Source organism: Galeopterus variegatus, unplaced genomic scaffold (assembly GCF_000696425.1).
Source record: "Galeopterus variegatus unplaced genomic scaffold, G_variegatus-3.0.2 Scaffold13617, whole genome shotgun sequence".
Lineage (NCBI taxonomy): Eukaryota > Metazoa > Chordata > Mammalia > Dermoptera > Cynocephalidae > Galeopterus > Galeopterus variegatus.
The window spans coordinates 10,068-31,980 of record NW_007739728.1 but is presented as its reverse complement, the minus strand read 5'-3'; the positions used below and the strand labels follow the sequence as shown (position 1 = coordinate 31,980).

General features: G+C 37.8%; 1 protein-coding gene across 1 annotated transcript in view; it reads left to right on the top strand.

Annotated features, from left to right (window-relative positions):
* Positions 1 to 5,428: 5,428 nt before the first annotated feature.
* Positions 5,429 to 21,913, top strand: part of LOC103581656 (ankyrin repeat domain-containing protein 26-like) — a gene marked incomplete at its 3' end in the record, with an annotated part of 22,275 nt that continues 5,790 nt past the window's right edge. Inside the window, 9 exon segments of the mRNA XM_008563432.1 lie at positions 5,429 to 5,527; positions 6,740 to 6,923; positions 7,486 to 7,623; positions 9,019 to 9,969; positions 11,373 to 11,525; positions 12,991 to 13,061; positions 13,938 to 14,022; positions 18,612 to 18,724; positions 20,666 to 20,795. Coding sequence (XP_008561654.1) covers positions 5,469 to 5,527; positions 6,740 to 6,923; positions 7,486 to 7,623; positions 9,019 to 9,969; positions 11,373 to 11,525; positions 12,991 to 13,061; positions 13,938 to 14,022; positions 18,612 to 18,724; positions 20,666 to 20,795 — 1,884 coding nt within the window.

Genomic DNA, 21,913 nt, shown 5'->3' with positions numbered 1-21,913 from the left:
CCCCCAACAAGGCCCAAATTCTCCTTCAGTTCAAGAGTCTAATTTCTGAACTCCATACTCCTACCACAAAGGGTGAAATCCTTTCTTTCTTGGGGCTTGTAGGGCATCTTCACCGATGGATTCCTAACTTTGGCATGCTAGCAAAGCCATTTTATGGGGCAGCCAAGGGGGATCCTGCCATTCCCTTAGATCCCACAAAGCCCATTCATTCTCCCTTCCAGCCATTAAAAGCTGCTTTCCTCGAAGCCCCAGCTCTATCTCTCTCAAACCTATCTCATCCTCTTATCCTATATGTCACCGAAACCCAAAGATTGGCAGTCGGGGTTTTGGGACAAAAGGTAGGAGATATTTTCTCCCCGGTTGCATACCTCTCTAAAAAACTAGACACCACATCTCAAGAATGGGCCCCTATTTATGGGCCTTGGCGGCAGCTGCCCTTTTAGCCCAAGAAAGCTCTAAACTAACTTTTAGGCAACAAACAGTCAAGACCTTCTCAGCCATAAGGCCAAGTCAATTCTCTCCCTTTCACGCCTACAACTTATTCACCTTACTTTGATTGAAAACTCCCAGTTCTCCTTTAAACCTTGCCCTCCCTTAAAATCCAGCCACTCTCATCCCAAAACACACATGACCCTTAGAACACAATTGCATGGAGGCTTTAGACTCTTTCTCAATCCCTTTCCACACATCTCCCCGCATCCCATTACATGGCCCTAACATACATGGTTCATAGATGGGAGCACCACCTCCATGCCTGCCCCCCGGCGGGTTATGCCATAGTAAATCTAACACAAACTATTGAGGCTGCCCCCCTACCCCCTAACACCACTTCCCAACAGGCAGAAGTTATTGTTCTCACCCATGCTCTCACTCTAGCAAGTAACAAATGAGTCCATATATACACTGACTCTAAGTATGCTTACCACATCCTACACTCCCGCGTGGCCATGTGGAAGGAGAGAGGATACATGATCACTCAGGAAGGGCCCATAAAAAATGGACATCTTATCAAGATACTTTTTGAGGCTGCACAACTCCCAAAGGAGTTTGGGGTTATACATTGCAGAGGACACCAAACCTCCAAAGACCCCATAACCCAGGGAAACAAACTGGAGGATCTAACTGCAAAACAGACTGCTCAATCACCAGGCTCCCACTCTTCCTCTCCTGCTCAAGTCCTTCTCATGGCCCCTATGCCCTTATCCCAATACACACCCCAAGAAATACAACACCTTCAACAGTTGGGGGCACAGAGAAAGGACAACTTGTATACTCTTCTCCAGTCACTGTGTCCTCCCTACTACACAAGCTGAGCAAATCCTTTTAGAGTTCCATAATTTAGTTCATATAGGCTGTGAACTCCTACTATGCCTTCTTCAGCCCTTATATTATTCTCCCCACAAAAGGACACGCTGTCTTCTAACCTTAGTAGATACCTTTTCAGGATGGTTTGAGGCTTTTCCCTGAACTTCAGAGGATGCTACAGCAGTAATGTATGCTGTCACCTCAGAAATAATTCCTCGTTTTGGCCTACCCACCAGTCACTCACTTGCCTACGGGCTGCCCCCCGCAAGCCCACAGGGCTCAGCTCCCTTGAACTTATGTATAGTAGGCCCTTCACTCTCACACCTCTCCCTTCCAGCTCATCACCTTTAGGCCAATATCTCTCTACTCTTTCGCTCATTAGGGATCTTTTTAGGGAACAGGCCAACCTTCTCTCATCCTTTCCCCAACACCCTCTCAGACTTTAAAAAAAAAATTTTTTTTTTCCTTTTTGTCTTTTTTACTGACCGGTAACGGGACTGCAACCCTCGGTGTCGTGCCCGTACCGGGGACCGGCAACGGGATCACAACCCTTGGTGTTGCGCCCGCACCGTGCTCAGCCAGTGAGCGGGAACCAGTCTCCACGTGGGATCCGAACCCTGGGCAGGAGCGCCGCTGCGCTCCCAAGTGGCACACTCTCCAGTGCGCCACCGGGCCGGCCCTAAAAAAAATTTTTAATTTTTCTTTCTTTCTAACTGGTAAGGGTATCGCAACCCTCAGCACAGTGTTGTCTGGACCACGCTCAGCCAGTGAGCGCACTGGCCATCCCTATATAGGATCCGAACTTGCGGCCTCGGTGCTACCAGTGCTACACTCTCCCGAGTGAGCCACGGGGCCGGCCCACCCTCTCAGACTTTAAACTGAGCCTGGGACAGCAAGTATATATTAAGACCCGAATCCCAAAGCCTCTCTCATCATGTTGGGAAGGGCCTTATATAGTACTTCTTGCCACCCATGGCAGTAAAAGTACTAAGAAAGGCCCCCTTGGTAAAACTTATCCTTGGTAAAACTAGCATCTGAGACTTTACTCCCAAATCCTTTGTAAAACTACATTATCTTGTTGCCTGCCCCCTAACACGATTTCTTGCATATTCTTTTGGCTCGTCCCTGACATCACCCTCCAGACAGATGGAGAGATGGAGATGGGATTGGGACTAACTTCGGCCCCCCCCTCAGGAAGTGCCCCCTGCACCCTTAGGGCACTAATTGTACCTTTTAATTGGGGAAGGGATCCTTCCTGCAACTGGAACTGGCATAGCGGGCCCTGCTACTGCCTCTGAATTCTATTACAAACTCTCAGCATAGATAGCATCTCCTCCCTCCAGTGACAAGTCACCTCACTCGTGATAATTGCTTTACAGAACTGTTGCGCCCTTTACTTCCTTACAGCTGAGAAGGAAGGCACCTGCCTCTTTTTGGGGGAGGAATGCTGTTGTTACGTAAATGAGTCCGGGGTGATCCAAAACAACTTAAACCATTTCACTAAACCCTTGGATACCCTGGCTTATGCCCCTACAAGGACTCCTAACTGTGTGTGCCTCATCCTGCTTTTTGGTCCCTGTCTCTTTTGGTGTTTCTCTAATTTCTTTCAGGAATGTATGCAGGCTTTCACCAACCAAAGGTCGCCGAATTGTCCCTGCAAGAAGGATATCAGCCCCTCAGAATCAGCGACCCTTCCCTGGAGGAACACAGCCTCCCAACACAAAACCAATACCCGGCCACCTAATCTTTTATTTTTTCCATATCTTTACCCATCTCCATTAGGAAGTAGCTTCAGAAGAATGAGACCTCCACCCTTTCCCCCTTTTTCCTATACTTAAAAGGCAGGAATAATAGATCTGCAACATAACCAGTACCACTTTACACAAGCCCAAGTACAAAATGGCACCGCCTGCCTCCTCTCCTCCTCTCCCCTCTTCCCTTTATGAGAAGCCTCCTGCCTTAAACAGAAACCCCTTTTGCTTCCACAAGGATGCAGTTCTCCGCCTCGATCCACATTAGCATAATGACCCTCCTTGATGGTATCAGCCAGCCCTTGGCTCAGTATATAAGCTCTACCACCCCCACACGTGGTGCTGTCCCCTTTCCAGGGCAGCCCTGGGCTGCCTGCTACTTTGAGCACAGCCCAGCAGATTTTCTTTCTTTAATAAAGCTTGAACGGTACCTGCCATCTCGGCTCACTTTCTTTCAAGCTATAGCTTTTTAAATTTTTAAAATTTTTTTGTGGCTGTCCAATACTGGGATCTGAAGCCTTGACCTTGGTGTTATAGCACCATGCTCAAACCAACTGCTGAGCTAACTGGCCAGCCCTTATTATCTATAACTCGTCCTTTTGTTATCTTAATGGTTGCTTCAGTATATATTATATGATTTTAACTTATCACAGTCCACATTATACCACATCTCACATATGGTACAAGAAAATTACAATAGTATATTTTCATTTCTTATCTCCCTGCCAGATCCTTCCTGGATCTGTGGGATTGTAGTTTTCATTAAGTGTAGAAAGTTTTGGGCCATACTTTCTTCAAATTTTTTTTTTCTGTTTCTCTTCCTGCCTCTTTAGAGACTTATTTACTAGGTGCTTGAAGTTTTCTCACTGATGTGTCAAATTTATGAATCTTTTCTTTTGCAATGTCTAATCTGTATTTATTTCAATGTATCCAGTGTAGTTTTTATCTCTGACAGTGTAATTTCCATTCCTACAAGTGCAATTTGGTTTTAAAAAATATTTTCCATGCCTTTAGTTATCTTCTTGAGCTTTAGTTTGGGATACAGTTAAGTTACTTATAAACAACTTGATCTTCCAGTGTAGTTTTTATCTCTGACAGTGTAATTTCCATTCCTACAAGTGCAATTTGGTTTTAGAAAATATTTTCCATGCCTTTAGTTATCTTCTTGAGCTTTAGTTTGGGATACAGTTAAGTTACTTATAAACAACTTGATCTCTTCCAGTCTTGCTTTTATGATTTGGTACGTGGATCAGGACAGTGCTCAGCATAGGGCTAATTTCCCACTACTGAGGCAAGAGCTTGCTGATATTCATTGTCCTGTGAATTATGAGCTTTTCCAGCTTGGCTGATGGGAATGGACACTCTTCCTGGCACTGCATGGGCACCAGGCATGGTTTATTCTAATCTTTTTAGATGATATTTTCCCTCAGTCTTGGGTGGTTTTCTTGCACTGTTCATTACTCGGCTAACAAGCCAAGGGGGGCCCTCTTCAGATCTCCAGGGTTCTTTTACTGTACTGGTTTTTCATCTCCTGTATTCTGTCCTATGATCTTTGCCGTGGTTTTACTGGACTCTCAGCTTCATCACCTGAACTCAAGAAGTCTAGTAGACTCTTGCTCAGTTGGTTCTCCCTGTGTTGTGGCCTGGAAACTTTCTCAAGGCAGGAAACTGGGGCATTTGTGAGTCTTACTTTATTTTTTGCCTGTCTTTAAGGGATCAGTGTCCTCATTGCCTGAAGCCCATTGTTTCAAAAATTTTTGTTTTATGTGTTTTGTGTGTTTTGTTTTTGGTCATTTCAGGTAGGAAGGTAGATCAGTACATATCACGTCATCTTGGCTGGAAGCACATTGCGATGGAGCTTCAGCATGGGGTGTAGACTGGCTAGACTGTTCTACTCCCCCTTTGTCTAACTGTTTCCCACTCATCCTTCATTTCTCAGAGTAGCCATCTCTTCCACAGGGAAATCTTCGCTGGGCTAGTGTAGATTTAATTTTCTTATGTGATCATAACATCTGTTTCCTTATAGCAGCTATTTAAATTTATAATTATCATTTTATTTATCTTCTCCACTAGACTTGAAGCTAAATAAGAGCAGGGGTGTTTTCTGTTTTATCTGCAGACCTTAGCTTAATGTCTTCCACATTGTGGACACTCAATAAATATTTGTTTAGTGTGTGAATAAGTGAATGTGGAAATGCTTTTATATACAAAAAGTGCTCATATATTTTATTTCTATCTTGTTTTCTCCCTGATATAGATTCTGTTAGCCTGTTGAAAATCCAGGATGCAATTCTTTCATATGAAAGATCAATAGAACTTAAAAAAAATCACTGTGAGCTACTTACAAGAAAAATTAAAAATATGGAAAGTAAGGTTAGTGGACTCCAAAAGGAGTTGTCAGAAACAAAAGAAATGAAATCACAGTTAGAGCATGAAAAAGTGGAATGGGACCGAGAATGCTGCAGTTTGAGGTATGACATCCTATTTTTAAAGAAATGTTTAACTATTTACTTTATACTTCAGAGATGTCAGGGAATTTTGTAACTGCTAATTTACCTTCTGGGGTTTTAGGGGAGAAAACGCATTATTCTTGTGGTGTGCGAATTTCTTAGAAATAATATAACAAGTTCTTAACTATGAATACTTCTACCAATAATTAAATGCATATTCTTTCTATTTATCATTTTAATGGCTAGATGGAATTCTACCATATGGAAATCTCACTACTTATTTAACAAATTAATTTTTTGTGTGTATTATAATTAATGCTGCAAGGAAAATCTCAGATATAAATCATTTTCTACTTTTCTGATTATTTACTTTGAATAAATTATTTCATATAGAATTATTTGGTTAAAGTATAGGAACTTTTTAAAAGGTCTTTGATGAATATTTCTACAAATGTTCTCAAGAAAGTTTATATTAATTTACAATTCCACCACCAGAGTATGAAATGGCCACTTTTCTAGACCCAGATAATGTTTTAAAAAATTTATACAGTTCTTTTCTTAGCATGCATGGAATTAAAAAGTAAAAAAAAAAAAAAAAAAAAAAAAAAAAAAAAGTAAAAAGGAAAGTGTTTACTGATGATTTTATTCAACATCTTTCTCATACATAGATAAAATTAATTCAGAGTTCTCTGATGAAAGCACATATTATTCTTTATTGTTTAATTAAGTACTAGATTCTCATTTGTTCCAAAAAGGATTTTTAAATTGTTTATAAAATACATATTAATCAACAATATAAGTTGAAAGTGCTACAAAAAAACCCAAAAAACATAAAATGTGTGGGGTAACAGTCTCATTAGCCTAGTCTTAGAATAAAGTAATCTGCACATGTATGTGGTGTGAGAGACCTCTGAAGGTGCTACTTACACTGTAAGTTACCTGTAATATTTCATGAAGATGAAATTTTTTCCTTTTTCATAATATTTACCAGAGTTACTAATAACAGAAACTTACCAATTAACGGCATGTTGTTTCATTGCTCCATTTCAAGTGTATATGTCCTTGGGAAGAGATTAAAGTGAGACATGAAAAATATGAGAACTAGGAAGGAAAAATGTTTGAGAACATAGAAATTTTGTTAGGATAATAAACCAACATATGAAGAGCCAGATGACAATATAAAGTTTTATTTTCTAACAAAATGAATTTTCAGATAAGCATGTTTAATTGCAGATTTGCCCTAAAACAAGAAAAAGAGAAGAGAAGAAATGCTGACATGTTGTATGAAAAACTTAGACAACAGTTACGAAGGAAAGAAGAGCAGTACAGTGAAGAAGTTGAAGGGAAACAGCAACTTGAAATGACTCTGAGAACACTAGATATGGAATTGAGGACTGTCAGAAATAATTTGAATCAGGTAAATTAATCTTTGGTAAAAATTTTGTATTTTAAATTTTATTCATCCACATTACTTATTTTTTTACTTAACATATATTATTTAGGTTTAAAAAAAACCAAAAAATGTTGTCTCATCCTAAAAGTGAACTATTACATTTATAGCTAAAATTATTTATTATAAATCTTGGCATCTAACAGATCCTCAGTATGTATTTTCTGAATGAAGGAATGAAGGTAGGTTGAGTTCAATCACTAACATAAATGTTAATTTAGGCATTTTTATGCTAAAACAGACTGAATAGCTTTGAAAGTATAATTAAACTAGTCGAATTTTGTTAAGGAAATTTTATTGTGCAATGTTGTATCTGCCTGTGTTTAAGAACTGTTTTTACTTTTGATAAATTTTGTTGTCATTTATGCCATTAAAATGTGAATAATCCATGTGAGATAGAGGTCATTGTGCTTTAATAGGCTACTTCCTTTTAACAGTTTTTTTTTTTTAAAGGGTCTGCTCTTAATTAAGCTTTTAGACTTTTTTTTCCATGGTGTGAGATCAAAAACTTAATGAAGTGTACCGCTAGGTCGTAGAAGAGCGAAATGACATCCAGAGGCAACTTTCTCGAGAACAGAATGCCAGAGTATTACAAGATGGTATTCTGACCAATCACCTGTGCAAACAAAAGGAGATAGAAATGGCTCAAACAAAAATGAATTATGAGGTATTTTCTTTAGCAGTTTTCAAATATGTGCATGTATGTATTTGTATGAGTATATGTTTAAAAAACCAATTACATGATCATGGGATGTATAGGGGATTTTTAAATCATATATACATATATATTCTGGGGTGGAGGAGGGGGTGGCATTTTGGGCCCATTGGATAAAGTAATGTTCTTCACTGAACTCCATTTGTCTGCTACAGTCAAGTAGTGACATTCACAGTGCCCTCATCCAAAGGAGAGGCTTTTAAGACTTTCCACAGGAATTGATGATCTTTCCATAATCTCAAACCCTTGCTACTAACAAGAGATGTTCTAGTTTCTGGCAGCGATATCACCCCCTTGATATATTAATGGAGAGGTTAGTTTTTCACTTCCACTGATAGGTAAGGAGGAGAGGTATAGGCAGTGCAGAAACCTTCTTTTGGGTGTCATTCTCCTCTCTTGAGAAGAGTAACAGTTTGCTTCAAGTGGTATCCTATTTCAGTACAAAGAGCTCTTGAAAACAATGATATACCATAATATGTACTTAGTGATAATTTATTGATCAGTGTTTTGTTTCTAGTAAAATAGTTCAGTGTATTTCCTCCTATTTCACATTTTCAAACATTTTGAAGAGGAAGCAAAAATTATTGCAATAGCAAATAATTTCATGATTTTCTAAGAACAGCTCTCTAAATATTACCTTATTTACCATTAGTGTTTTGAAACCTAAGGCTTCTTTTGTATTTACATATTTACACTGCAGAAGTAACTGTGGTTTGGTGGAAGAACACTAGAAGTAGAGTCAGACGACCTGGGGAAAATCCTGCAGTTTTTTACATTTTTAACCTCGCCTTTTCAGAATTGTGATTACTAACTGAGATCACTGTTATATGTAGAAGTGCTTAGTACAATGCCTCGATTTATCACTTATCAATAAATGTAATTCTTTTAACTGACTAAAAGAGGGTACTTCAAAAAGTCATGGAAAAATAGAATTAAAAGGTAATGTGAATCTTTCCATGAACTTTTTTATAGTACCTTTGTGTATGTGTGTGTGTCTGATTAGATATGAGTGTAAAACCCCAATTTTTAATGTAATCAAATTAATCAGTCTTCTATGCCTTTGGCTATGTTGTAATTCAGAGAAAGGCTTTTCAAATTCTGATATTCTTAAAAATTCTCTCATGGTTTCTTTCTTATTTCTGTGGATCCATTGTTTTCAATTAAATTTTTGAACTTTGGGGAATTTATGCTTCTATAAATAAGATTTGAGGTTTGAACTCAATTTGTTTTCCAGTTCAGTATCCACTTATTGCACCGTTTCATTGTGTAAACATTGAGGTCATTCCTTAATTTCAGAGGAAATCATCTTATTGAGTGCTAGCTAAAAGTCGCCTTTGTTTTACTCAGGTTTCTGATAGTCATAACAAAGATCTGCTGCACAAAAATCACATGTTGCAGGATGAAATTGCCATGCTGAGACTGGAAATAGACACAATAAGAAATCAGAACCAGGAAAAGGAAAAGAAATATTTTGAGGACATTGAAATTATAAAAGAAAAGAATGATGACCTTCAAAAGACAATAAAACTGAATGAGGAAACATCAACAAAAACAATATTGCAGTATACTGGACAGCTTAATGTTCTGACAGCTGAGAACACAATGCTAAATTCTAAATTGGAGAATGAAAAGCAAAATAAGGAAAGACTGGAAACAGAAGTTGAATCATACCGTTCTAGACTGGCTGCAGCTATACAAGATCATGATCAAAGTCAGACATCTAAAAGAGACCTAGAACTTGCTTTCCAGAGAGCAAAAGATGAGTGGTTTCGTTTACAGGACAAAATGAATTTTGATTTGTCTAACCTAAAAGATAACAATGAGTTTCTTTCCCAACAACTTTCTAAAGCTGAAAGTCAATCTAATAGCCTAGAAATTGAGCTCCATCACACAAGAGATGCTCTCAGAGAAAAAACTTTGGTTTTAGAACGTGTACAAAGAGACCTAAGCCAAACACAGTGTCAAATGAAGGAACTTGAACACTTGTATCAAAACGAACAAGGTAAAGTGAATAAATACATTGGAAAGCAGGAATCTATAGAGGAGAGATTATCTCACCTGCAAAGTGAAAATATGTTGCTTCGACAGCAACTGGATGATGCTCACAACAAAGCTGACCGTAAAGAAATGATAGTAATTAATATACAAGACCAATTTCATGATATTGTAAAAAAACTTCAAGCTGAGAGTGAAAAACAAAGTCTTATGCTAGAAGAGAGAACTAAGGAGTTAATCAATAAATGTAATCATTTAAAAGAAAAACTGCATCAGTATGAAAATGAGAAAGCAGAAAGAGAAGTAAGTATCAAGAAAGATAAATATTTTTCAAACTTCTGAAAAGTAAATTAAAAGTAATATTTGATTATGGCTAAATGTTGAATCTAGTTGAGTATAAAAATAGATTATAAATGTATTTGCTATATCAGCTTAGAAATGTAACTTGTTTCCAGCAAATAAAAGTTAGACCTGAGAGATGCTTTACTTTGAATAAAGATTGTGTCACCTATAAAATGTTGAGGTTAAGTACAAATTGTTACTAGATATAGACTGATATTTATAATGTAGTCTTATGCTGCTCAAATAATAATTTTAATGTCCTTATTTTATCATATTTTAAGACCATGATGAAGCAGATAAATAGAAATGCTTATACCTAAAATGAATATTTTGAGGCGAAGATTCAGTTAAGTGGGCTACCTTGACAATTTATTCCAGATTTCCCAGATGAACTAAAGGGTAGATGCTGTATTTCATAACACCTTTTGTTCAGTAGCTTTTTATATATTTTTAGATGGTGTAATTTTATTTTTATTCATGTCAATTTGACTTAAGTCTGGAAATATTGCAGTCTCAAGTTATGTGTTCTTATGACCTCTCAATTCTTTAATGGCATCTACTTTTCATTAAATCATAATTTGGGACAAATGTGTTGAATTTTAGCAAAACCACATTTTATCTTCCCACTGGTATTTATAATTTACTTGGAACATTTTTATAAAGAAGTTGCTCATTTATTTTCATTTCAAGGCTCAGTTACTATCATTTGGATATTGCAGTCTAGTACAAAGATAATTGTAGCTATCTTTATTTTAATTTGGCATTGGATCCCCATTTCAGACTAATAAAGGGTGGCAGGATTCTGTATAGCAGGAATAAAGTAGGGGAGAGAGTTGTAGGAGCTGAGGTCAAGGAAGGAGATAGCAGCCAGGTTACCCCTAGCATCTTAAAGGTTAGTGGAATTTCACTTTTATTCTGAGATAAGAGTCTATTTGAAGGATTTGAGCAGGGTATCAAGTATGTGAGGAACTCTGAAATTGATTTGAGCCTCAAATAAAATAGAGGGAAAATGTTCCACATTGTGGAATTTACCACTTCCAAGTCCCACTCACATAGCCATTTTTTTTTTTTTTTTTTTTTTGAGACTTCAGTAGGTCATGAAGCATTGCAAATTCATCACAGGAAGAATGGCTAGTAGGCTGAACCTATTGTCTGAGTGACATAATACTGATTAGGCAGAATGATAGCACCTTCTTTGTCCTTAACTGAATTCAGTAATAAACAGGAATGTGTACACATGAGGAAAAGAAGGTGAATTGATGTATGTGGTGATATTTTTCAAAGTATTTGTTAGAGTTAAATATTGTTACCATAATTTAATAATAAGGTGATTTATGAAATCAGTAACAGAAATATCTTATCAGATGGTTGTGAGACAACTTCAACAAGAACTGGCTGATACCCTAAAAAAACAGTCTATGTCAGAGGCTTCACTGGAGGTTATATCACATTATCGCATTAATTTAGAAGACGAGACACAGGATTTAAAGAAGAAATTAGGTCAAATCCGAAGTCAGGTATGTAGGAAGTTTAATATGTCAACAGTTAATCTATATCTGGTTAAATAATATAAAGTGCTTTAGGATACAATGGGCAGCTCTCTTTGCATTTTCATTACAATTTTATTATCTTTATAATACCTTTATTTCTTAAACTCTGACTTTCATCTAGTTTTTTTCATAACTACACAGATTTTTAAAAAATAGTATTTACCCTTTGGAAAGTTGAGAATGACACATCATTCTTCACAGAAGTTGAAGGACGTTTTTTCTCTTAAACAGTACTTTTTAGGAATATTTTCATTGCCAAGGTGAGGCAAGCAAGATTAAGTCAGAGGATAATGTTTCATGGAATGTTCCAGAAAATTGTCTTATTTCTCATTTTCACATTTGTGAATAGATACAGGGTCTGTATATATTAATTTAATGGAATTTAGGATAAGTTGTGCAGAAAGGTCATTATACTGTTCTCCAAAATCCATATGTTTTAGGTTAATTTACAAACTATTTGAAAAGTTAAGCATTTCCTTCATTTTCCTTTCATTTTAGATAATATCCAGATCATGTATAGTATGTAAATCCAAAATAGAGAATTAAGAAAATTATCTAGATCCCACCATTAGATTTTTATTCTTTTAAAAAAATTTTTTATCTTTGCTTTTATTTCTGCTATTGGATTTTTAAAAACAATTTTATTGAGATATAATTCTCATACCATAGAGTTCACCCATTTATACAGTTCAGTGTCTCTTAGTATATTCACACAGTTCTGTAACCATTGCCACAATCAATTTTAGAACATTTTTATCACCCTGAAAAGAAACGCTGCATCCCTTAGCACCTCCCCTTCTGTTACTTCTTGCTGAGTGTCAAATGCAAAGATTACTCAGAGCCCAAGTATTCAGAGCAATGAGAAGCCCAAAGGGACTGCACACAGGGAAAACTCCTTCAAGAGAGAGGAGCTGCCTTTGCTCAGGGTCACACAGCTAATAACTTTTGGAGCTGGGATTCATACCCAGGCATTCTGGCTTCTGAGTAGATACTGCCTCTCAAACTATTCCACAAAACATGTAGTTGTCACCTGTCTCATCATGTTAGTTTTTATAATCAGTGGCATGGCCATGGTCATTCACATATATGAATATTTAAAATTACTGTTGAAGTTCTGGTGCTTGGAATACAAAAATATAAATGCTTACCATAAAGTAATTTCCTATCTTTCCCCATTTGACCAATTTTATAAATTTGAGTATTGAATTTTTAAATATAATTTAAAAACAAGAATAATGTTGTGTTTTAGCCCTACAGCATGGGTAGGTAAACTTTTCTGTAAAGGGCCAGATGATATTATTTTCAGCTTTGTGGGTCATAAGGTCTGTGTTGCAACAACACAGCCGTGCAGTTACAGCACAAAAGAACCATAAACAATATGCAAATGAAGGGCTGTGGCTGTGTTCCAATAAAGATTTTTTGTTTGTTTTAGCTGCAAGACGCACAGGATCGACATACAGAGGCTGTAAGATGTGCTGAGAAGATGCAAGATGACATGCAAAAGTACAATTTAAAGCAGCACACAAGCTGTCTTGAGTTTTTATAAAGCATATAAGCAGAGTAGTATGAAAATTTTGTCAGTTGTGATACTAAATACAAGTGTGAAGCAAGGGAAACATTTCAGCTTAAAGCTACTTGGAATTGCATAATTTTTGCACATTATCTAAATTTTACATATTATCTACAAAACACAGTTAGAAAAATGTATAGTTACCAAATCATCTACTTTTCAAATTTTTAAGAATTTGTGTAGGCTGGTTGGTTATCTCAGTTGGTTAGAAAACAGTGTTATAACACCAAGGTCAAGGGCTCAGATTCCCATACCAGCCAGCCACCAAAATTTAAAAAAAAAAAAAGAAAAGAAAAAAAGAATTTTTGGAATTATACTTTCAGACGTTTGTTTAGAAATTACATGGTATGGTATTTTAAATTTTTTAAAATTTATTTTATAAAGTTTATTTTTTCAACTTCTCTGCAAAATCACTAATTATGTTGTAATAATCAAGATTTTGAAGATTTAAAAATTTTTTCTATTTTAATTAAATTTTTAATACATTAACAGTGCAGTTTTAATGTTATTAAATTAATACTTATTTTAATTTGTGTCTGCCTTTTGTTTTTTTAAGTAAAATTTTTATTTTGCCTTGTGCCTTTAATAAGTACTTTTCAGCATTTTAGAAGACTAACTTTTCTGAAAACATGTAAAATTTTTTTTTAGATTTTTACTTTTTTTTCTACTTTTTTACATTTTCAACACTGACTTTAGTTTGCATTTTTGATGGTATGAAATATGAATATATGAAAATATATATACATTTTGAATAAATACATGGTATTTTTTAATCCATGACAATAATTATTTTTAAATATACATTTTAGGCTTGAAATGGAAAATTCCAATTTAAAAGCTACAATTGAAAAGCAAGTGGGCAAAATTGAACAGCTTCAGAAAAACTTGTTAAAGGCAAGTTCAGTAAGTCAATCTCTTAATTTTTATCATACTCAAGGAATTTTTATTTCTCTAATAGCATATAATATTTTAGACAAGTCTTATTGGTAAATAAATATATGGTATTCATATTGATACTATTTGCTACTAGAAGTGTAAGTCCTTTTGATCTTATAGAAAAAATTGACTGAATACATAAAATTAATGATTTGGGTGATAAGATCTTTAAAAAAAGATTGTGATAGTCTAGAAACTATTTTATATATACCACATTTTGTTTATCCAGTCATTCACTGATAGGCATTTGGGTTATTTCCATCTTTGGATACTGTGAATAATGCCACTGTGGACATTGGTGGACAACTATCTGTTTGAGTCACTGCTAATATTTTATATCTTTTAAAATTCCTCTTGTAATCTAAACTCTTCAGTGAGATTTGGAGAACGAATTACATTTAATGTTGTAATTTGTATTTCTCGTCAAGAATGGATAGATACTATGTCATTATACAAGCATTTTTTTCCCCCAAAGAAATGTGTTTTCTATTTGGATATTAAAAAAAGAAAAGAGGTGCTAGTGAAAAAGTAGAAAAAGAGCCTTACAGAATAAGTAAGTGCTCCTAGCATTGTAGGTTCACAAACTACTTTCTGTTCATCTGTGTTCATCAGCCTTTCAAAGACTTAACAGTCCAATCTCAGAAAAGATTGATGTGAAATCCAGGATACCAATTTATTGATGTATAGTGAAAGCTACATGAGGGTACTTCAGAAAGTTCATGGAAAAAATAGAAATAAAAGATAATATAAATCTTTCCATGAACTTTCTGATGTACCCTCGTATAGCTATTCACTGAGCAGAACAGGGATTCTCCTTTCATTCATGCTGTCCTTTCTAGGAGTTAAGATCAGAAGATTGCACTGTGAACACTAAATTGGACCAATGAGGTAGATGCTCCTACTAACTAATTTAAATCACAATAGCTAGATTCATGTCACTCCATTATACAGATATATCTATCAGGGGAACTAGAACATTTGTGTTGACTAGCCTTTCTCGTGGCTGAAGAAACACTGAAAAAATATTTTTTTCTTAACTTCACAGAAATTAGTCCCATTTTATTAGCATACTTTTCATACAAGTGATGTGACAGTATGTTGATAAGGAGTCTTCTGTGAATGAGAGTGCCAGGAGACATCCCCTTACACATAAGTGTCATACAGAAATATATTAAGGTATCAAAAATTAAAAAATTTTTAAGAGTACCCCAAATATATTAACCTTATTTAAAACTAATAAGGGTATGCAAAAGAATGAACTCCTGAGGTACACTAAACTAGGATGAACCCGAAGCCAGACACAAAATACTAGATATTGTATGATTCTGTTTCTAAGAATTTCTGGCAGAAGAAAACTATGGGGACAAAAACTGATCAGTGGTTGCCAGGAGTTGGAGTTGGGAGAAAGAGTTGGCTACAAAAGAGCACAAGAGGATGTTTTTAAGTGACTGAGTTCATACATTATGATTGTATTGGTGGCTGAGAATGTAATGCAAGCAATATATAACTGTTAGCAAATTCAATCCAGTAGGAAATAAGGTAATATGGCAAAGTTTGCTGTTTACTAAAACCACTTTTCCCTTGTACTTTGACACAAGGTAAACTACATTTCCTAGGTTCACTCGGAATTGATCTGGTCATGTATTGAGTTGTATCCGAGGGAACATGGGCAGGGGAGATGTGTGGGACTCCCAGACTTCATGCTCCTTCTTCTACTGGATCTTGATGGAATGCACAGGGTGACTTAGGGAGTCATGATGAAAGGAGTTTGGTATTTACGGAAATGAGAAAATTAACCCTCTTTTATGATAGGCCTTTAAAATGCTGAAAGTTTTCTATTACAATTGTCACTATTATCTTAACAAATACAGGAACTTGGTTTATAACTCTATTCTGGAGTTCCAGTCAAGATGGCAGAGTAGACAGTCATCAGCATCACTCTTTCCCACAAGTCAACCAATTTACAACTATAAAAATGTAACATCAGACAAACTGGGTTTCCTGGAGCTCAGGGGAAGAGGAGGAGAGACCTACGGAGTTCATGAAGGCAGGAGAAACCATGATGAGAGAAAGAAAAACCTTCTCTGAGTGTTTCGGACCGCAGCTGCTTTAAGGCTTCAGCTGCTGAGTGCATGGAGCAGGAGCCGGCAGAAGCTGCAGCTGTGCCCTTCAGGTGGAGTTACTTGGAGGTGGCAGGCAAGAAGAGAGCCTTGGTGGCCTCCAGGACAGCAAGACCACTAACTAATAGGGTTCCTGTGGACCCATGCAGGAGCGAGGAGCCATAATAGCTGTAAAAGGGGAGCCATTCAGAGGCCGGTGAGTCATCGCAAGGGACTGGCGCAGGGCCTGTCCCATGGGAAGTATTTAGAGCATGGGTGGTGGGGGAGACAGGCCCACCGGGAGAACACAGCAAGGACAGCTGATCTGCCCCCCAGTCAGCACAGGTCCACTCAGAGGAGACTGGTCGGGAATGCAGAATTGCATAGGATGCAGTTTGATGAAAAAACTCAGGCCCAGGGGCCGGCCCGGTGGTGCACTGCTACAGTGCGCCGCTTGGGAGTGTGGCGACGCTCCCGCTGAGGGTTCGGATCCCACATACAGACCGGTTCCCGCTCACTGGCTGAGCGAGGTGCGGGAGCAACACCGAGGGTTGCGATCCCGTTGCCGGTCCCGGTCCGGTACGGGCGCGACACTGAGGGTTGCGATCCCGTTGCCGGTCCCGGTCCGGTACGGGCGCGACACTGAGGGTTGCGATCCGTTGCCGGACACAGGAAAAGACAAAAAAAAAAAAAAAACTCAGGCCCAGGGGCCGGCCCGGTGGTGCACTGCTACAGTGCGCCGCTTGGGAGTGTGGCGACGCTCCCGCTGAGGGTTCGGATCCCACATACAGACCGGCCGCTCACTGGCTGAGCGAGGTGCGGGAGCAACACCGAGGGTTGCGATCCCGTTGCCGGTCCCGGTCCGGTACGGGCGCGACACTGAGGGTTGCGATCCGTTGCCGGACACAGGAAAAGACAAAAAAAAAAAAAAAACTCAGGCCCAGGGGCCGGCCCGGTGGTGCACTGCTACAGTGCGCCGCTTGGGAGTGTGGCGACGCTCCCGCTGAGGGTTCGGATCCCACATACAGACCGGCCGCTCACTGGCTGAGCGAGGTGCGGGAGCAACACCGAGGGTTGCGATCCCGTTGCCGGTCCCGGTCCGGTACGGGCGCGACACTGAGGGTTGCGATCCGTTGCCGGACACAGGAAAAGACAAAAAAAAAAAAAAAACCTCAGGCCCAGATCAGAGTTTCTACACAACCCAAGTGCATTGGGTCTCTGGAGAGCCGGAAGTACCTATAAGGTCAACCATTAAACCCCGAGCTGCACAAAAAGCTTTCCTTATGGAAACAGCAGCAAAGAAACAATTTAGCTCAACCACACAGCTCAAGTACTGGTTCCCACAGGAAGTTACCCCATTTAAGAAGTAAGCAAAGGACAAAAAATTAGTTCCAGCCCAAGTATACCACCAGCACCTTGGGGCCTGCAAGGGGACATGAGACATGAAGCCAGAGACCGGACCCCACTCCCACATACAGGCATACTGCCAGCACCTTGGGGCCTGCCCAGGGACCCAAGGTATGGAGAAGTGGACCAGATCCCCCTTCCACAACCAGGCACACCACGGCAGTGCCTCAGGGCCTGCCTGGGGACCTGAGGTATGGAGTTGGGGATCAGACACTCCCCACCACCAGGCACACTGCCAGCTCCAAGAAGCATGACAAAAACATCACCTCCGTGTGGGTGGCCCACCACAGCCATCACCATGACCATGGCTGCTGCGAAAGCAACTAGATGGCACACCTACCACGCAGATGGTCCACCAGCCTCTGGAGTGCATTGACACAAGGAGAGTCACCAGCAGAGACCAAAGAAAAGAAGAGCATGTCTCTCTCCACAAAGCCCATTTCATAGTGACAGAAGCAGCATCTGCTCTATGATAGTATTGTGGGACCTGATCACATCTCTCAGCATTGGACAGATCATCTAGGCAACAAATCAACAGAGTAACCATTATTCTTTCAGAAGGAGAGAAGAAATCTAGGGTAATTAGATGGGGGAGAGGGGATAGAGAAGGGGAGGGGGAGAGATTGGACAAGGAGCATAAAGAATAATTACAATTTGTAACAATATATATGCTAGTAATATTGATTTGATCAACATATCTCAATGTTGAACCCCAAAAATATGTATAGACAATTTTGATTCAATAAAAATTTTAAAAAAGAAAAAAGAATAAAAAATAATTTAAAAAAAAGGGGGATGGAAAGGGACAGGACTAAGTAAACATGAGGGGTTTCTGCATTTAGAAATGAAGTGGGGTTAGAGGAGTAGAGGAGGGGATGTGGTCCTTGTTAGCAGCTGCTGAGAAGTGAAGTAGGATAGTGACTAAAAAAAGTCCTTTGTGACCCTCAGATTTTTTTTCATTCAAATTTATAGGACAGAAAAATCATATTTAAATGTGTCTAGATTTTTAAAAATAATTTTCTTAAAAATTTTTTTTTCAAGTCTGAGGATGAAAAGGAACAATTTAAGAAACTTCTTGCATCAAAACAATCTCTGGAATCTAATTTGGATCAAGAAATGAAAAAAAATGATGAATTAGAAAAAGAGATAATTGGGTAAGATTTTAATATTGTAGATCATTTCAACTATTTAGTAATTTATTTAACTGTAATTTTACTTTGCTTTATTAAAACCTAAATATAAGTTCATTTTATCAGCACCACACTCTCCCGAGTGAGCCACGGGCCGGCCTATAGGTTCATTTTATACCTGCAATTCCATAACTAAGGAAAATATTCTGTTTTAAAATTTACTTCAGAAATTCACAGCACAATCTGAAACTTTTTTGAATGCCGAAATATTATAGTTACTGGTTAATAATTTTGAGAACAACAAGGACAGTGCCTTTGACATATAATGTCAACTGCAATCTTCATCATCTCCCTTGAATTTTTATTTCTGAAGATATTTTTGTTCTCTTTGTTAATCTTTCTTTCTCTTTATAGCGTTCTTTCCCTTAAGCATTTGAAGACATTTATATCTAAAACCCTGTGTCATTCTTTAAAAACATCAAAAATTATCTTGATATACATTATATTTTCTTTCTGTGTCTTTCTTTTTTTTTAGTTATAAAATATATCATAAAAAAAAATATCATGGGGATGTACTCATTTTCCACAAGTATCTCCCATGTATACATGAGGCATACCTGTTATCAGTCTTGCGTTTCTTTAAAAAAAATACATATATATGTATCAGGCATACAAAAATATATGTATGATTTAAGAAGTCTAAAATGAGCAATTGTGTTTCTACTACCCAGATTTTTTTTTTGTCCTTTTTGAGGCCGGCCGCACTGCGCTCAGCCAGTGAGCGCACTGGCCATCCCAATATAGGATCCGAACCCGCAGGCTCCCAGCGCCGTACTCTCCCGAGTGCGCCACGGGCTCGGCCCCTACCCAGATTTTTAAAATGGAATATTTCCCAGTGTTTTAAAGCCCCCAACATGGCTGCTTTTTTATTTACTTGCTGAATACTTAAATTTGTTTTCTTTTTTTTTTTTTTCCTTTTTGTCTTTTTTCGTGTCCGGCAATGGATCGCAACCCTCAGTGTCGCGCCCGTACCGGACCAGGACCGGCAACGGGATCGCAACCCTCGGTGTTGCGCCCGCACCTCGCTCAGCCAGTGAGCGGGAACCGGTCTGTATGTGGGATCCGAACCCTCAGCGGGAGCGCCACCACGCTCCCAAGCAGCACACTGTAGCAGTGCGGAACCGGTCTGTATGTGGGATCCGAACCCTCAGCGGGAGCGCCGCCACGCTCCCAAGCAGCACACTGTAGCAGTGCGCCACCGGGCCAGCCCTGTTTTCTGATTCTAATCAATATTTTTCTGTCATTTAACTGTCCTGCATCTCTTTCATTTTTTAAAATTGTGCTAGCAAAGATCTCTAGATCTCTTAAAAGCAATCTAAGTCTACACATTATTTTTCTGCTGATTTCCTTTCTTCTAAAGCCCTATCTGTTTCCTTTTCCCCTCTAGTCAGATTTCAAAGGTGTTTCTTTCCTGTCTTTTTTCCTACTTTGAATAATCTCCTTGATTTTTTTGTGTGTACTTTCTTTTTTCTTGTAGACTATGGTCAATAGCTACCAAAACTTATTTTTGGGCCTTTTTAAGTCATTCATATCTAAGTATGCCTTTCTTCTTCACCTTGGATACTTATCTCTGGGTTATAGCTGATATTTGGTAATAGATTATTTATATTAAGATACTAAAATGAACATCAACTTATTTTTAAGATTTCTGTATATGGTTGCAGTATTAACTCTTTAAAGTATTAACTCTGTTTTTGTCCTATATGTTATAAAAAATTTTATTTTATTTACCTAAGATTATAATTCTGTTAGAATACTTTCAAACAATGGTGGGTTAGAACAAATGACAGAGGATCATAATTTATTCATTCGTTCTTTTATATGATAGAATATAATGTCTGTTGAAACAATTATTTAATATTTACTCTAAAAAACTTGACTTGCTCATTTTGTACATTCTTACAGATTTAAGAAACTCTTAAGAATGACAAGAAAGAAGTTAAGTGAATATGAAAATGGAGAGTTTAGTTTCCATGGAGATATAAAAACTAGTAAATTTGAAATGGATATTCAGATTAATATGCTAAAACATAAGGTAATTTCTAATCAGTTTTGGGACCAGCAAACCACTTAATTTGGGGAATACAAATCTCTCAATGCTTTGAGCTGTGAAATAAAGATTTTTCTTTTCATTTCATAGATTTGATTCCAGTGAAAAAGATTGTTTTTTAATATATCATTTTTCTATAAAAAGGGTGTACCATTGATTCTCTCATGTCTTGAACCCTGGCCAGCAATCTAAAGCCAAGTAGTACACCATTACACGACCCCAAATCAGTAGTACCAAATCAGTTTTCTTGGTAACAGCTTTATTGACATAATTAACATCCCAAGCAATTCATTCGTTTAAAGTATACAATTCAATGGCTTTCGGTTATTCCCACGGTTATGCAATCATCACCACAATCAATTTTAGGACATTTTCTTAACCCTATAAAGAAACCCATACCCGTTAGCTGTCACCCCCGTTTTCCCTTCCCCATTCAGCCCTTGGGAATCAACTTTGTCTCTATAAACTTACCTATTCTGGACATTTCCTATCAATGGAATCACACAGTATGTGGTCTTTCATGTTTGGCTTCTTCCACTTAGCATAATGTTTTCAAGGTTTCATCCGTGTTGTAATATGTATCATTACTTTTCTTATTGCTGCATAGTATTCCATTGTATGGGTATACCATACATTTTAGTTTTAATTTTTGTTTTTTTTTTGGCAGCTGGCCCACATGGGGATCTGAACCCTTGACGCTGGTGTTATAACATCATGCTCTAACCAGCTGAGCTAACTGGCCAGCCCCACCATACATTTTATTTATCCATTCATCAGTCGATGAACCTTTGCATTGTTTCCACTTTTGGCTATTATTAATATTGCTATGAACATTCATGTATAAGTTCTTGTGTTTGCATATGTTTTCATTTCTCTTGGTTATGTGCTCATGGGTGAAATTGCTAGGTCATATAATAATAAATCTATGCTTAACCTTTTGAGGAGCTGCCAGTCTGTTTCTCAAAGTGACTGCACCATAATACCTTCCCATCAGCATTGTATGAGGGTTCTAATTTCTCCACATTCTTGCCAACACTTATTTTCCATGTTTTTTCTTTTTTTCCTTTTTGTCTTTTTTCGTGACCGGTAATGGGATCGCAACC